This window comes from Myotis yumanensis, unplaced genomic scaffold (assembly GCF_028538775.1).
Source record: "Myotis yumanensis isolate MYYU_CA2020_CCGP unplaced genomic scaffold, mMyoYum1.0.hap1 SCAF_1, whole genome shotgun sequence".
Lineage (NCBI taxonomy): Eukaryota > Metazoa > Chordata > Mammalia > Chiroptera > Vespertilionidae > Myotis > Myotis yumanensis.
The window spans coordinates 239,907,867-239,921,256 of record NW_027223752.1 but is presented as its reverse complement, the minus strand read 5'-3'; the positions used below and the strand labels follow the sequence as shown (position 1 = coordinate 239,921,256).

Below are 13,390 nucleotides of genomic sequence, written 5' to 3'. Positions count from 1 at the left end.
GGGGGAGCTGAACCCCCTGTTCCTGAGAGGCTAGCAATATGGCCCCTGGGTCCTTGAAGGCGTGGAGGGGGAGCCTGCGTAGGGCGAGAGGAGCCCTCTCCAGGCCCGTAGCTGCAGGATGGGTGAGGGAGAGGGACTTGCGGGAATCCAAGCGGGAGGAATAATGGTCTGAAAGTGTCTCCATCTCCTGCCGTCCTCTGAGGGCCCAGCCCAGCCTCCACTCCGCTCACTGGGGAGTCCCTGAGGGATCCTTGCTGGTAGCACAAGGTTTTGAACCCCCAACCTCAGACAAGGGCCAGGGCAGGTAAGCAGTGATGTGGGGCCCTGGTGCTCAGTGGCCTGGGGAGGGGATTGCAGATGTGCAGGGTGCCTGACACCATGTTTACATATGCTGACGCTTGCTGTGTGCTCTTCAGGGAAGTCTGGGGGAGACCCTACTCCGGGGGCAGGTGGGCGGCCCTTGTCTGCCCTCGTCCAGTGCCCGCCAGACCATGGCCGCTAATGTCAGGAAACAGATAGTCTTTATTCAAGTGCACAGATCAGTCATGTGACAATTCCAGGTGCGGCGTCCCAGCCTGCCCCCCTTTATTCATCTCCCCTAGCATCACTGCTGGGATGCCAGGAGCAGTGCCCGGGGCAGCCTTGCTCTGAGGAGCAGGCATGAGTTCAGGGCTCCTGTGCCAGCGGCCGCCTGGGCACCAGGACCGAGGTATTTCACAGCCAGCACGTGAGGCTCGGCCCCTGGGCCTGGGGTGGGTGGCTGTCCTGCAGGGCACCGGCCAGGCATTGTGCACACGTCCTCTGCACGGAGGACCATGGCACAGGGTGGTACCCACACCGGACGTGAGCTAGAGCAGACGCGTGAGTCTCCACAAGAACGGACCTTAGGGTGTGGGGGCCACGAGGGAGAACTTGCAGAAAGGAGACGCCTGGTCCCCACGTCCCCTCCGGCCGCGGGCAGGTCTGTGCAGAGCAGTCGGTCAGCAATGCGGCTCCGAGGTGATGAAGCTGCGCTCGGCCTGCTCGCTGTGTGGTCCCAACCAAGCGACTGGGCCCGCCAGCCACGGGTCAGGGCTCACACACAGTTGTCAGGGACGCACTCCGCCTCCTCTGCAAGCTCGGGGCAGGGCGCCCCGTGGTTGGCAGGCTGCACACGGACATAGCGAGTCCTGGTCTTGGCTCCCGGCTTCCCGCACAGACCTTCGCACAGCCCCCAGGACGACCAGAGCGAGACCTCGCAGTCCAGCGGCGTTTCTGGAACTGGACCAAGCACAGGAGAGACCCGTGAGCTGCATGGAGGAGGAGCGGGTGGCAGAAGGGCACCGGGGTGTGTTCACCCGTGAGACCCGCTCCAGACTGCGGGCGGGGTGGAGGGGAAATGCCCTCGCAGCGTGGCTCAGAGTCCGCCAAAGAGAATGCCACCCACCCTCCTGAGAAACCACGGACACGACTGGACTCAATGCTTCTACACTGCGAGCCGGTGCTGTGCTCCTCTCCACAGGCAGCTGTGGGACGGGAGCCCGAGGACTCAGCCATGTCCCATTCCTGGGGGAGGGGACCCGGCTGTGACCTGTGCTTCAGGGAGCCCCACGCTGAGGGCTCCACCCACTCTGTGAACCCAGTCCCTGACCCGCGTCAGAGCTGACCACGCGGGAGCACGGCCCCACACTCACCCTGGGCCTGACACAGGTTTCCCGCTCCAGTGGGCAGTGCCACCTCCACGTTTGCCGTGGAGGGCACAGAGCGGTCCACTTAGTGAGGCCCTTCCCGTCTGCCACGACAGGCCAGTGGCCCACCTCCCACGGGCTGGGCCCCTCACACCTCCTTCCGGCTGCACTTACCCATGTTGGGCAAGAGTCCGATCTTTAGCTCAGAGCTTGAATCAACCAACTACCAAGTCTCCCAGAATTCTAGTCATCCTCACAGAATGCTCTGAACCCCATCACCTTGTACCACATGCTGTGAACCACCAGGACCCCTGAGGTCTGGTGCTGAACCCATGTTTGAAGTTGCTCAGAGATGCAAGCTCATGGGGCCCTCAGCTCGGGCCCCTGGGCTGTCTGAGCGTCAGTGCCCTCCCTGGTTTGACTCCCTTCCTGACCCCTGGTGTTGCTGGGGTCCTGGCCCAGCCTGGTGGTGGGCACTTCACACCCAAGAGCCTGGCTTAGAATGGGGTGACCTCCATGGCAAGTTGGGGCTGCTACAGGGGAGCACCGCGGGGGTGGATGACGTCCCTCGGCCCCTGGACCATCACTCCTTGTAGGGTCACATGTGGGCGACTGGCTTGGCCTCGGGAGAGTGGTGGGTGTCAGGTGGTGGTATTGCCACTTCAGACAGTCCCTCTTGGGACACTCCTTCAGGGCCACTCTCAGGGTGAGAGGTCAGAGCTGGTGCAGGGCTGGGTGTCGGCAGCTGCCCGTTGCCGTGAGAGCTGAGCACAGCCCGTGGGACACACTCTCCGAGTGATTCTCTGCCCCATGCGCCAGTGGTGGGCACGGCGGCTCCCGGGGCCTGAGCACTGGCCCAGGAGCACGGCTGTGGAGGACAGGGAACGCGGTAGTGGGGGGGGAGGGTGCCTGGGCTTACCCGAGAGGCTGTCCCCGATCTCGTTGCCCCTGCCGCCCAGGTCTATGGCGGGAGGCACGAAGGCCCTGGGGCTCTGCCGGAGACGCACCAGGGTCACCCTGGCGATGGGGGGCAGGGCCTTTAGCCGTGGATAGTAGAAGGAGTTTGCCGGGTGGCTGGGAGAGGAGGAGGTTATCTGGGGAGATGAGAGAAGGGCGGTCAGCACGGCTGTGTGCTTGGCCCGGGTGGGAGCCAGTAGAGTCCAGCAGGGCAGTGTGGAAGCACCCCAACTGGGCCTTCGCGGCTCACTGGGCACCTGGCCCATGGTCCGGGAAAGGGACCAGGAAGGCCTGGCCTCCTCTGGGCCCCCACCTCGTACCCCCCATCATGTAGCACAGCCAGCTCCCTCCTGGGCAGGACCACTCCCCTGCTCCCGTGACCCTACGGACAGGGGTGCTGTCCAAACAAGAGAGAAAGCTGGGCAACAGGAGCGGCCCCTAGTGGCCAGTGCTGTCACAGCCTCCCCTGCCCTCACCTCGGTCACTGTGTCCTGCGGGATGGTCGCGAAGTTGGGGGAGGAGAAGGTGAAGCCGCTGTCTGTCCCCGCATCATGTGGGAAAAGGTCCACGGTGACCTGTTCCCTCCAACGGTTCCCGTCACACAGGTCCAGACTGTCGATGCCCACAAACCAGTCGGGGCTGGGGACAATTCGGACCACAAAGGACACCTGGGGGGCCAGGTGCTCAGCAGGGTGGCCACCACAGCCCACGCCTCTGCCCTCCTTCCTACCGTCTGCCACTTACCAGTGAGTGCCTAGCGTGGACCTCGAACTCCGAGGAGGTGTGCCCCACGCCGCTGGGCACGGCGGGTGCTGAGAACACCTCGTGCACACTCTGGAGCTTCTCTCCGGCCGCCTCGATCTCCTTCATCAGGGCCCAGGCCTCACCCCGCTCCGCGAAGTCCCTCAGCCCATTGCTGGCGTACTGGTTCTCCCGCCACATGCTGTAGTCAGAGCTGTGCGCTGCCCCTGTGGGCCCGTTGCTGCATGAGCAGCCGCCCCACGTGAGCGCACCCCTCCTTCCCACCGTTACATGGGGACACCCTGTGGCCTCGTGCTGCCCGGGGACACTGTTGGGAACCAGTTCAGTGGCCTGCCCTTGACTCTGCCATCCTGCCCCCCACCCCAGAGCCCAGGCCATCACTGGCCAGCGTGCAGTAGGCGTCCAGCAGACATAGCTGGCACTGAGGTGAATTGGATTAGAGTGCCCCCCGACTGTGAGGTGTGGTGCAGCTGCCCGGTGCCATCCCCCCTGCGTGGACAGGCCACGCGCAGGGCCAGGGCTGCGCTCACCCAGCAGGGACGACCATTGCGCTGGCGGCCGGAACAGCGGGTACTGCTTGGGAAAGGCCGTCTGGCTCCACTTGCCCGTGAAGGTGATGCTGTACTTGGCCAGGGGCCGGGCCGTACACACGGAGTCTCCCCCCAGTGGCTGGCTGGCTGTGGTGCCAAGTGTGGCCAGTAGGAGAACCCAGAGGGCCCTGCCCTGGGCGGCGGCGGGGGTCCGGATTTTCATCACCTAGAAGGGGGGGGGGGGGGGGGGGAGCTCCACAGGCTGCAGAGCTGGTCCCCAGACACCCGCTGCACGCCAGCCCTGAGCAGTTCCCTCCCTCTCCACCTCCGGGCTCAGGCTTGGCCGGGCCCCCATTCTGGAAAGAGAAGCTCGATTTGCAGGTGTGTGTCTAGGAACCTAGGGTGCCCGACAGGTTTGGAGCCCTGGCGCCCAGGCGTGGCATCCCCAGTTACCCACTTCTGGGGTTGCCGTCCGAGGGAACCCAGACCTGGAGGGTCAACTTTTGGACTCACTATACCCAGAACTGCATGGCCAACTCGGGCCTCTCTCTGGGGTGCTGCAGGTTTCTGTATGGGGGTGGGGAGAAGCCAGGAGGCCGGTGACTTAGGGGCTGGGGTCAGAGGCGCACATGCAGTACTCACCCAGCAGGAGCAGCAGGAAGGCAGGCAGCTAGGCTGTGGCCTGGGATGGTCCCAGCAAGAGCCCAGAGCTCCAATTTATGCTGAGGATGGCACCCGGCTGGCCAGCGAGGCCCAGGTCCCCCACTGCGGCCGGCAGAGAGCAGACGAGAAAGGGACTCAGTGCCCCGCAGCTGCCCTGGCCGCCTGGCTCTGAGGCTGAGAGGCTTCTCCAGCGCTGAGGTCACTCTTGCTCTGGTCGGGTGCCTGCCAGTTGCCGCACCCCTTTCTTTGTCTTTCCCTCCCTCCCGGCCTCCCCGCCCTCCTCTCCCAACTGCTCTCTGCTTTCCCAACAGGCCTTCCTAGTGTCTCCCTGGAGGTGGTGCCAAAGCCAGCGTGTTTGCAGCCACAGCCGCAGCCTGCTGGTGGTGGGAGTGCTGGAGCCAGGCTGCAAGAGGGGCCTCAGGGCTCCGCTTGCTTAGAATGCCCAGAGCTGGGCGGGCGCCCCTCCAGGGAATCAGAACCACAAGGGGGGGCGGTGCGTGCTCAGGGAGGAGAACCTCCCACCCAGGGCCCTCCCTCAGGGCCGCCAGGTCCCTCGGGACAGGAGGCGCCCGTCCCTGACCCACATCCCTCGAGGGACAAAGATCAGGGGTGCTTGGCACGCAGGACACCGCCATCAGATTCTGGTCTGTCTCTGCTCACTGTCAGGAGAATGTTTCCAGGACCGAGTCACAGGCCTGGGAACTGGAAGAGAGGGCAGGGTGGTCTCCCTCCCACGAGCCCTGGGAGGTCTTGTGCGTGAACAGAAAGCATGCTGGTTTCAGGATGTTTCACGTGTTCAAAAAAAGGAGAGAAAAAGAATCAACAAGAACAGAATGGAAACAGAAACAAGCCATGTGGCCACCTGCATTTCAAAGCAATAACAGGAGCCCAGGGAAGTGGCTGTGAGCACCGTGTGGAGACGGCAGGACCCACAGCTCACACGTGGACTCGGGACCCTCACACCCAAAGAGCTCCTGTGCCTGGGCGATAGAGCGGCACCAGGCTACTTCACTCACTTAAAAATAACCAGGCAAACCTACCCCCGCTCACGGTGTTTTATGAAAGCAACTACATTTTTCAAAAAAACCTTTGTGAGAAAGTGGCCTGGCTCTGCCTTCAGGCCCATCTTTCCTGTCTGGCTCCTGCGCCTGCGGACAGGTGTTGTGGTCAGTGTCTGTGCGGCCCACGCTGGAGAAGGGCAGTGCTCTCATGGCCTCGGGGGATCTGTGTGGACCTGCTGTCAGCTCTGGGAAAGCCGCACCCTCGAGGGAGCGCGAGCAGATGCATCTTCCAGCTCCTGGCTCCTGGTTCCCCTTGGAGAAGCAGCAGCCGGGTTGGAGGACAGAGGCAGGACATGCCTGGGATATCGCGTCTGCTCTCCCTGTTCGCTCAGGCATCGTCCGGGTCTCACCCCTGTTCACCGGCCACCGGGGGCCTCGGGGCTCGCCCCACTTGACAGTAGACCCAGGATGGCCGAGAGGCAGCCCGGCGTCATCAGGGGGCCACTTCCCCAGCCCCCCACACCCATCGGAAGAGCTCCACAGCCCTCGGGGTCCCCACCTGGGATGTGCTGCTGGGGACCAGGGGCCAGGAAACACGGCCCGGCCTAGTCCAGGGTGGGGGCTGGGAGGAGGTTGGCCAGGAAGGCATTTCTTTTGGTGGTAGAGGCCCCTCTTCAAGATCTGCCTGAGGGGGTTCTTAGGACACATGGGATGGGGAAGGGGCCCAATTTTTTGCTGTGCTCAGAGAGGGGCAGGGACATCCAGGAGAGATCCAGGGACACGTGACCTGTGGCCCTGCGTCTGGGCTGGGCCTCAGGTGGGGAGCCCAGTGAGTAGGGATTAGGCTGACTTTGTGAGTCCTGGACTCTGCTGCAAACCACTCTGGCCCTCAGGCTCCTCTTCTGCAAACAGGACGCTGTATCTTGTCTCCTGCCGAGGACGAAGTGTTGAGTACTTTCTGGGCCTTGGTGGTGGGGACACAGAAGTGACCTCAATAGATAGAAGCCTGCTCCCCAAGGCTTCGGGAGGAGGGGCTGGAGCGGATGGAAAAGACACTTTTTAGAGGGATTCTGTTATTCAATGAGTGCTTGGGTATCGGTCGACACTGATTCAGGGTCCCTTCCTGTAAGTCACTGTGCTCAGTCACCCCTGAGGTGGTTTCAGAGGAGTGAGGCCCAGGGTGTGGCTGTAGGCCAGGACTGTCCACCCCCACACTCCTGTCTGCACCCCACGCTCCCTATCTGCTCCCCTCCCCTGTGACTCCAACGGCTACAGGGGACATCCCCATCCCCTGCCCCCCGACCTCAGCGCCTGCCGTAGCTCAGATGAGTGTACGTACAGAGTGGACACTGCAGACTCACCTCAGAGGATGTTTGCCGTTTTTAAAGGCGTCTAACCCTAGGCTGTTGCTAATGGTGGGCGTTGGGCAGTTGTGCAGGCCTTCCTGCGTGGGGAGGTGGGTCTGTGCTGCTCAGGTGGCCTCAGAGGGTGTGGTGTGACAGTAGGCATCCTGGGCCTACTGTCCTCAGGAGCCCGAGTGTGAGTGGCTGAGGACAGGCCTGGCATGCGGGGAGCGCTGGGTAAGCCGTGTCGTCATCCTGCCCCAGCTGTGGCCCTGCCATGGAGCCCAGACCCAGGATGCCCTCAGGGCGCTCTGCCTCCAGCCGGACCCAGATGACCTTGGTCACCCCGTCGTGTGGACTCTGGCCCAGGGGCCCTCTAGGCCTGGCCTGGCCAGGCTGCTTCAGGGCCCTCCCTGGGTGTGGCACAAGCCCGAAGTGGGTGGGGTGAGCGGGGGGACAGGCTGGCTTCTCGGCATAGACTCAGGCCTGTGTCTGGCTTCCTGGGGGATGAAGTGCCCGTCACACAGGCACACGTTTGTCTGCTCACTCACCCACTCAGCAGACGCCTACCAGGGCCGCTCCTGTCAGACACCACAGACCGCACACAGCTTCCCCAGGGCGGCTTCGTCCTGCAGGCCGAGCCTTCCCGGCCCCCACCCAGCCCCTCCTCTCCGCATCTTCCCTGCACCCTTCTGGGCCAGGGCACTCCCAGGAGTCTTCCAGGCATCCCCTCGGGGCTCGGAGGAGAGCCTGGTCATGGCCAGGAGCTGGCCTAGTGTGGGCAGAGGGTTTGCCTCAGGTGTGAGCCGCATACAAAGTTGCTAAGGCTGGACAGACGGGGCTGAGCCACCGAAGCCACCAGCTGCTCCTCGCCCCTCCTGCCTGGGACTCTGCCCACCCCCTCCTGTTCAGCTCCACTCTGGACCCAGGTTTCCCTGAGCACCCTGACCCGCGGGGAATCCCAGGTCCCGGGCTGATACACCCTCTGCAGTTCAGGGCCTGGGAGGTGCCGAGCCAGGGAGCCCCACGGCTATCCCAGCGGGGGCCTTGCCTGTAGCCTCGCTCAGTAACCATGCCCCCTCTGACCGTGCAGGGGGTCGAGGAACCCAGGGCTCTGGCCAAGCATGGCCATGACCTCCAGCTCCTTTTCTGAGGAGGCCAGGCCACACTCTGGGGCCGCAGAGCTGGGTGCTGTGCTGTCCTGGCTGTGAACACAGGTTTGTCCGCCTCCCGGGAACAGGTCTGTCTGTGCCGGGCTGCATTTACCACGGCATCTCATTCAAATCTGGAAGTCAGGGCTTCAGCAAACATGGCAAAGTGGGGATTTCTGAAAATGCCCGTCCTTCATAAGAGAAAACAGGCAAAAAAGGTCAGAACAAGCCTTTTTTCAGTAGCATGAGTGCCCAATGGCCTCGACACGTTCTGCGCCTTTAAGCAAAACAGGAAACAAAGGCAGTTGTGCCCCAGGCTGGTGGCTGTGAGCCAGGGCGAGGTTCCTGAGCATCTTCAAGGGACGCAGGACCAGCTGCCTGTGGAGGGCAGCCAAAGGCTTGCAGCAGGTTGTGGGTTTTATCGAGAAAATGGGCTGAATCGTAAGGTGTGTTTGTTTGTTTGTCTTTACCATCTTCAGTGCCCAGCTCAGTGGTCTTAGGTCAGTCACACTGTTGGGCAGCCGTCACCACCCCATCCCAGAACTCCTTCCACCTGTGAACCTGGAACTGTCCCTGCTCAGCACTCACTCCCCCTCTGTCCCGGCCCTGGGCACCCGCCATCCTACGTGACGAATGTGACCACTGCAGGGAACTCGTGTGAGGGCGCCATTGCAGGGTGCGCCCTTCGTGACTCAAAGGCTGAGAGGGAGGTTTTCGAGGCGCACCGTGTGGTAGCTGTGCCAGCGTCCTCCTCTCTGAGGCTGAACAACACCCATTGCTCGGATGGGCCACGTTTGCTCATCTAGTCATTCGCCCACCGACACGTGGGTTCTCCCACGTTTGTAACCCGGGGCCACGAAGATCTCTTCCAGACCCTGCTCAGTGCTTCTGGGGATGTGCCCACAAGTGGAGTTGCTGGGTCATGTGGTGGTTGTACTTTTCCTTTTTTGAGGAACCTCAGTGATTGTACCATTTTGCATTCCCACCAACAGCGAACAGGGTTCCCATTTCTCCCCTTCCTCGGCCGCTGTGAGGTGGCTGAATTTACCCAGGCTCACCCCACTGTCCAGCTCTGCAGCATGCGTGGTGGAAACCAATAATAGCCTGTCTGTCCCGGATGGAAAGGGCTGGGCGGGAACACATTCCAGAGGCATTCCCGGAAAGCTGCCACCCCGACCTGCCCGTGGTTTCTGGGAAGACCCCGCTGCACGGCTGCCTGTATTGACTCGATTCAGAGCTCGCCCGGCATGAAAGCTTTTCCCCAAGAGAACGCAGCCTGGGCGTGGGCCACTTCCTCCAGCTCTTCACCTCCTGCGGCTGGAGGGGCTGTTTCCAAACCCCTGGAGGCGGAGGGGCGGCGAGTCGAGGGCACTGCCCCTGGGCTGTGGGAGCAGAGGGCCCTTGGGCGCAGGAGCAGTGAGCCCTTTGGCGTTCTCACCTGTGGTCAGGTCGCTGGTCCCAGCACCTTCGCCTTCACTGCAGTCACTGCTGTGGACAGGTGTCCTCACTGCTTTTACTTCTGGGTGCTTGTTGCTAGAGGAGTGAACGTTTCTCACTTTTGTATAGTCATCCTGTGTCACTTTTTCTTACCGATTTTTTAATTTTTTAAACTGAAGTAAAGGGAAGTCTCTAGGTTTGCAATCACGTCATCAGCACAAATGGTTTTATCTATTTTTCTTAATGTTTATGTCACTTGTTTGATTTTCTTATTCTGCTGTGTTTGCTAGACCCTCCAAGAAAACGCTGAGTAACCATGGCAACGGCCAGCACCACCAGGCGCCTGCAGGTCTTGGGCCGGTTTTGTGTTCCTGTGTAGAATGAGCGTGGCCTCTCTTGTGTGCTAAGTCTTTGATTTCTTCTTCTGTTTTAATTAGTGTCATTAACAATGGTTGCTGGATTTTGCCACGTTTCTCGTCAGTACTTACTGATCGGGTTCTCTGAATTTTCCGTGCTGGCTGTTAATGAAATTACGTCCGTCCTCCTCTGAGCCACCCTGGAGCCTGTGTAGACCTGCTGAGTCCTGATGGACGGGCCTGCAGTTTCTTCCTGGGTTCTCTTTGCTCATCTCTTATTTAATTTTTTTCTCATCTTCATTTATAAGTGACATTTGTCTCGTTTTCTTTGTATCACATCAGGTTTGTGTATTAAATTATACTGGTTTCATGAGATGAATTGCAGAGTTTTCATCTTTTTTGTCTTGGGAAAGTTAAAATAACACTAGAATAACTTCTCTTCCAAGCTAAGGTCAGATCATCCTCAGCTGTGAGCATCTGTCCCCAGATCTCTCCTTATTCTTTCACCTTTAACCACCTTCCCAGGTTCTTGTGTTCTGCAGTTCAGCTGTTCCCCTGTTTTAAGTCACTGTGGTCATTTACATTCACTGGAAAATGGCCTGTTGGCCCAGATTGTCAAACAGCTGCTCAGATGTGCAGTGGCGGTGCTGCAGCACGCGCCAGCCCTCCCCTGCGTGGGCCCTTCCCCCGCCCTGGTCAGAGGGGCTCCAGATTCCAGCACACAGCAGCCTCCCTGGGACGGGGCGTCTGCTTCATTGTTTTAGCAAGAACACCATTATGTCTCCTTTTTACTTACTTGTTTTCTACTTAATTTCTGGTTTTATCTTCCTTATCCCCTTCCTTATCGTCCTCATTCTTGTTTCCTGAGATGGGCACACAATCCCTCGCTGTGACCCTTCCCCCAGCATCCGAGTTCCGTGTCAGTTGAGCCCCTGGCTCTGCTGAGACGTGTTTACTTTCTGTGGCTTTCCCGACAGCTTGCTTTTCGGATTTGATGTCCTGTTGTATCTAAGACAGCAGTTCTCAACCTGTGGGTAGAGACCCCTTTGGCGGTCAAACGACCCTTTCACAGGGGTCGCCTAAGACCATCCTGCATATTAGATATTTACATTATGATTCGTAACAGTAGCAACATTACAGTTATGAAGTAGCAACAGAAAGAATTTTATGGTTGGGTCACAACATGAGGAACTGTATTTAAAGGGCCAGAAGGTTGAGAACCACTGAGAGCTACCTAGAGGCGTGTCTCTTAGTTTCCGACTGTTAATACTGAGGGTATGTGCGTGACATTTTTTGTTATTTAAGTTTTATTGGATTACAATAAGATCATTTTGATTAACATACTTTCTTCAGATAAGTACAGAACACTGTGGCCTTGAGCAAGTGCTGTTTTCTCTCTGAGGCTGTGACGATCGGTATCTGCTGGTGTCTCAGATGCCAGGAGCTGGTTGTGAGGAGACCCTCGAGCTGGCCTGCCTGCGTGCGCGGGCCCTTTACCTGTCCCTTGGCCTGTGCACAGCGTCCGCGTTGTCTGGCACGTAGACCTTCCTGGCGTACATCACTGTGACCAGACCAGGGTGGTGCTTACGCACCGCTCCTCGCCGTCCTGCTCCCTCCATGTCGTCCCATCTTGGCATCGGTCCTGCAGCCTCTGTCTGACTCATGGCCACTCTGCTAGTCTCCGGGTGTTCCCTTGCATGGGGTGCGGGATGACTAATTCTCCTGTGCTCACAGGCCTTCCGGGCCGGCTGTCTGGGGCAGAGTCCTCCTCCCTCCGCACCCACGGATGTCACCCACCGTCCTCTGTCCAGGCTGCAAGTGCGAACTGCAGGCCTTGGTGGTGGTGTTTTCTCCCTTGAGTCACACCCTCTTCTGTCGGCAGGCGCAGAGCTCTCCCTGGCCTGCTGCGCCCGGAGGGCCGTGGGTTGGTGAGGTGAGGTGAGGTGAGGAGAGGAGAGAGCGGAGGCCCATTGGAGGGCATGGCCACAGTGGCTGTGGTCATGGCGGCAGCACCCACGAGCCCTCTGCCAGCACTCACGGTTTCGCCACCTTCAGAACCTCCCTCGGGCTCTCTGGGCGCATGAGGACAGTAATGCTGTGTTGGGACACAGCCACGCACCTTCTTGTCTGTTAGCCAGTGGCCACTTTCCCGGTGTCACCGCAGACATGAGAGGTGGTGACAGGGCCCTCAGGCCTTAGACTCTTGCTCTCAGATGGGGAGGAGCCAGGCCCAGAGGAGCCAAGTAGCTCCTGAGGCCACACAGCTGGCGAGTTAGGAGCCTAAATCTCCTGGGCTCCTGTGGGGTGCACCCAATAGAAGACTACGCTTCCCGGGGCAGCCCCAGCTGAGCCCTCGCTGGGGACCAGGCTCCCTTCCAGGTGCGGCTTCACGGTCTGGAGTTGAGAAGGCGGAGGGTGACAGGCAGGCTGGAGGGTGGGCAGCCTCAGGCTCCTGAGCCTCCTACACAGGAGGCTTCCCCCAGATTTCCGATCACACAGCACAGGTGATGGAGTGGAGGGCAGCCCTGCCAGGCCCTGCTGGATCCAGCACCTCTGCCGCCCATCACTGCTCCCCCAGGGCAGCTGCACCTCCCACAGCCCCTAGTTGGCTGAGCCAGAACCCTCACCACTTGTCACAGCCAGAGCCATGGTGCCAGCCAATGGCTGTGGTCACAGGTGTCCAGGACATCAGATGTTCTGATTGTCAAGCCTGACAGTGTCACCCTGCAGAGGACCGGGGGAGCTGAGCCTTGCTCATTGCACATGGTGGCCAGAGCCACCCATCCACCCACATGTCAGATCTGCATCCACAGGGCCTGTGCCCAGTGGGGTGGGGAGTGTGGCCCCAGCCAGCTAGTCCCCGTGGCCGACCTTGAGGACTCATCACCAGGCTCCACACAGTGATTAACATGCCGGCAATAGCCCTGGCCGGTTTGGCTCAGTGGATAGAGCATCGTCCTGTGGACTGAAGGGTCCCGGGTTCGATTCCGGTTAGGGGCACATGCCTGGGTTGTGGGCTCGATCCCCAGTAGGGAGCGTGCAGGAGGCAGCTGATCAATGATTCTCTCTCATCATTGATGTTTCTATCTCCCTCTCCCTCTCCCTCTCCCTCTCCCTCTCCCTCTCCCTCTCCCTCTCCCTCTCTCTCTCCCTTCCTCTCTGAAATCAATAAAAATAAAATAAAAAACATGCTGGCAATGGGCACATTCCCTGACCTGACCCCTGAAAAAGGACAGGCATCCCTTCCTCCCTTAGGATTTCTGCCCAAACCAGCCTCACTCCAGGCAGGGGCCTGGCAGGCAGAGCCAATACAGAATTGACCAGCCCCTCAAACCTCCAGGACTGGTTCTAAGGAGACCTGGCTGCTGTGCAGTGGGGGGGAGGGTAACGAATGGGAAGGCTGCTGAAGGATGGACGAGGTCTGCAACTGAGAGCAACAGGTGTCGGCGCTGTGCGGGGATAAAGCCGTAGTGTTAGAGGAAGCTGGGCGGAGGGTATGGGGACAGCACCATTTTTGCAACTT

The 13,390-nt window shown here is 60.1% G+C and overlaps 1 protein-coding gene across 1 annotated transcript; it reads right to left on the bottom strand.

Annotated features, from left to right (window-relative positions):
- Positions 1–502: 502 nt before the first annotated feature.
- SPON2 (spondin 2) lies at positions 503–4,799 on the bottom strand. The gene is made up of 6 exons (XM_070411388.1): positions 4,559–4,799; positions 3,917–4,142; positions 3,369–3,592; positions 3,101–3,292; positions 2,587–2,761; positions 503–1,260 (listed from the first exon to the last, which is right to left on the bottom strand). Exons 2-6 carry the CDS (start codon positions 4,137–4,139, stop codon positions 1,076–1,078), a joined length of 999 nt encoding a protein of 332 aa, XP_070267489.1. The 5' UTR covers positions 4,140–4,142; positions 4,559–4,799; the 3' UTR covers positions 503–1,075.
- Positions 4,800–13,390: the final 8,591 nt, after the last annotated feature.

Coding starts and splice junctions, on each gene's coding strand:
- SPON2 (XM_070411388.1), bottom strand. CDS start 4,139: ATGAAAATCCGGACCCCCGCCGCCGCCCAGGGCAGGGCCCTCTGGGTT. Junction 3,593..3,916: donor GCAATGGTCGTCCCTGCTGG/GTGAGCGCAGCC, acceptor ACGGGCCCACAG/GGGCAGCGCACAGCTCTGAC. Junction 2,762..3,100: donor CGCAGGACACAGTGACCGAG/GTGAGGGCAGGG, acceptor TCATCTCCCCAG/ATAACCTCCTCCTCTCCCAG.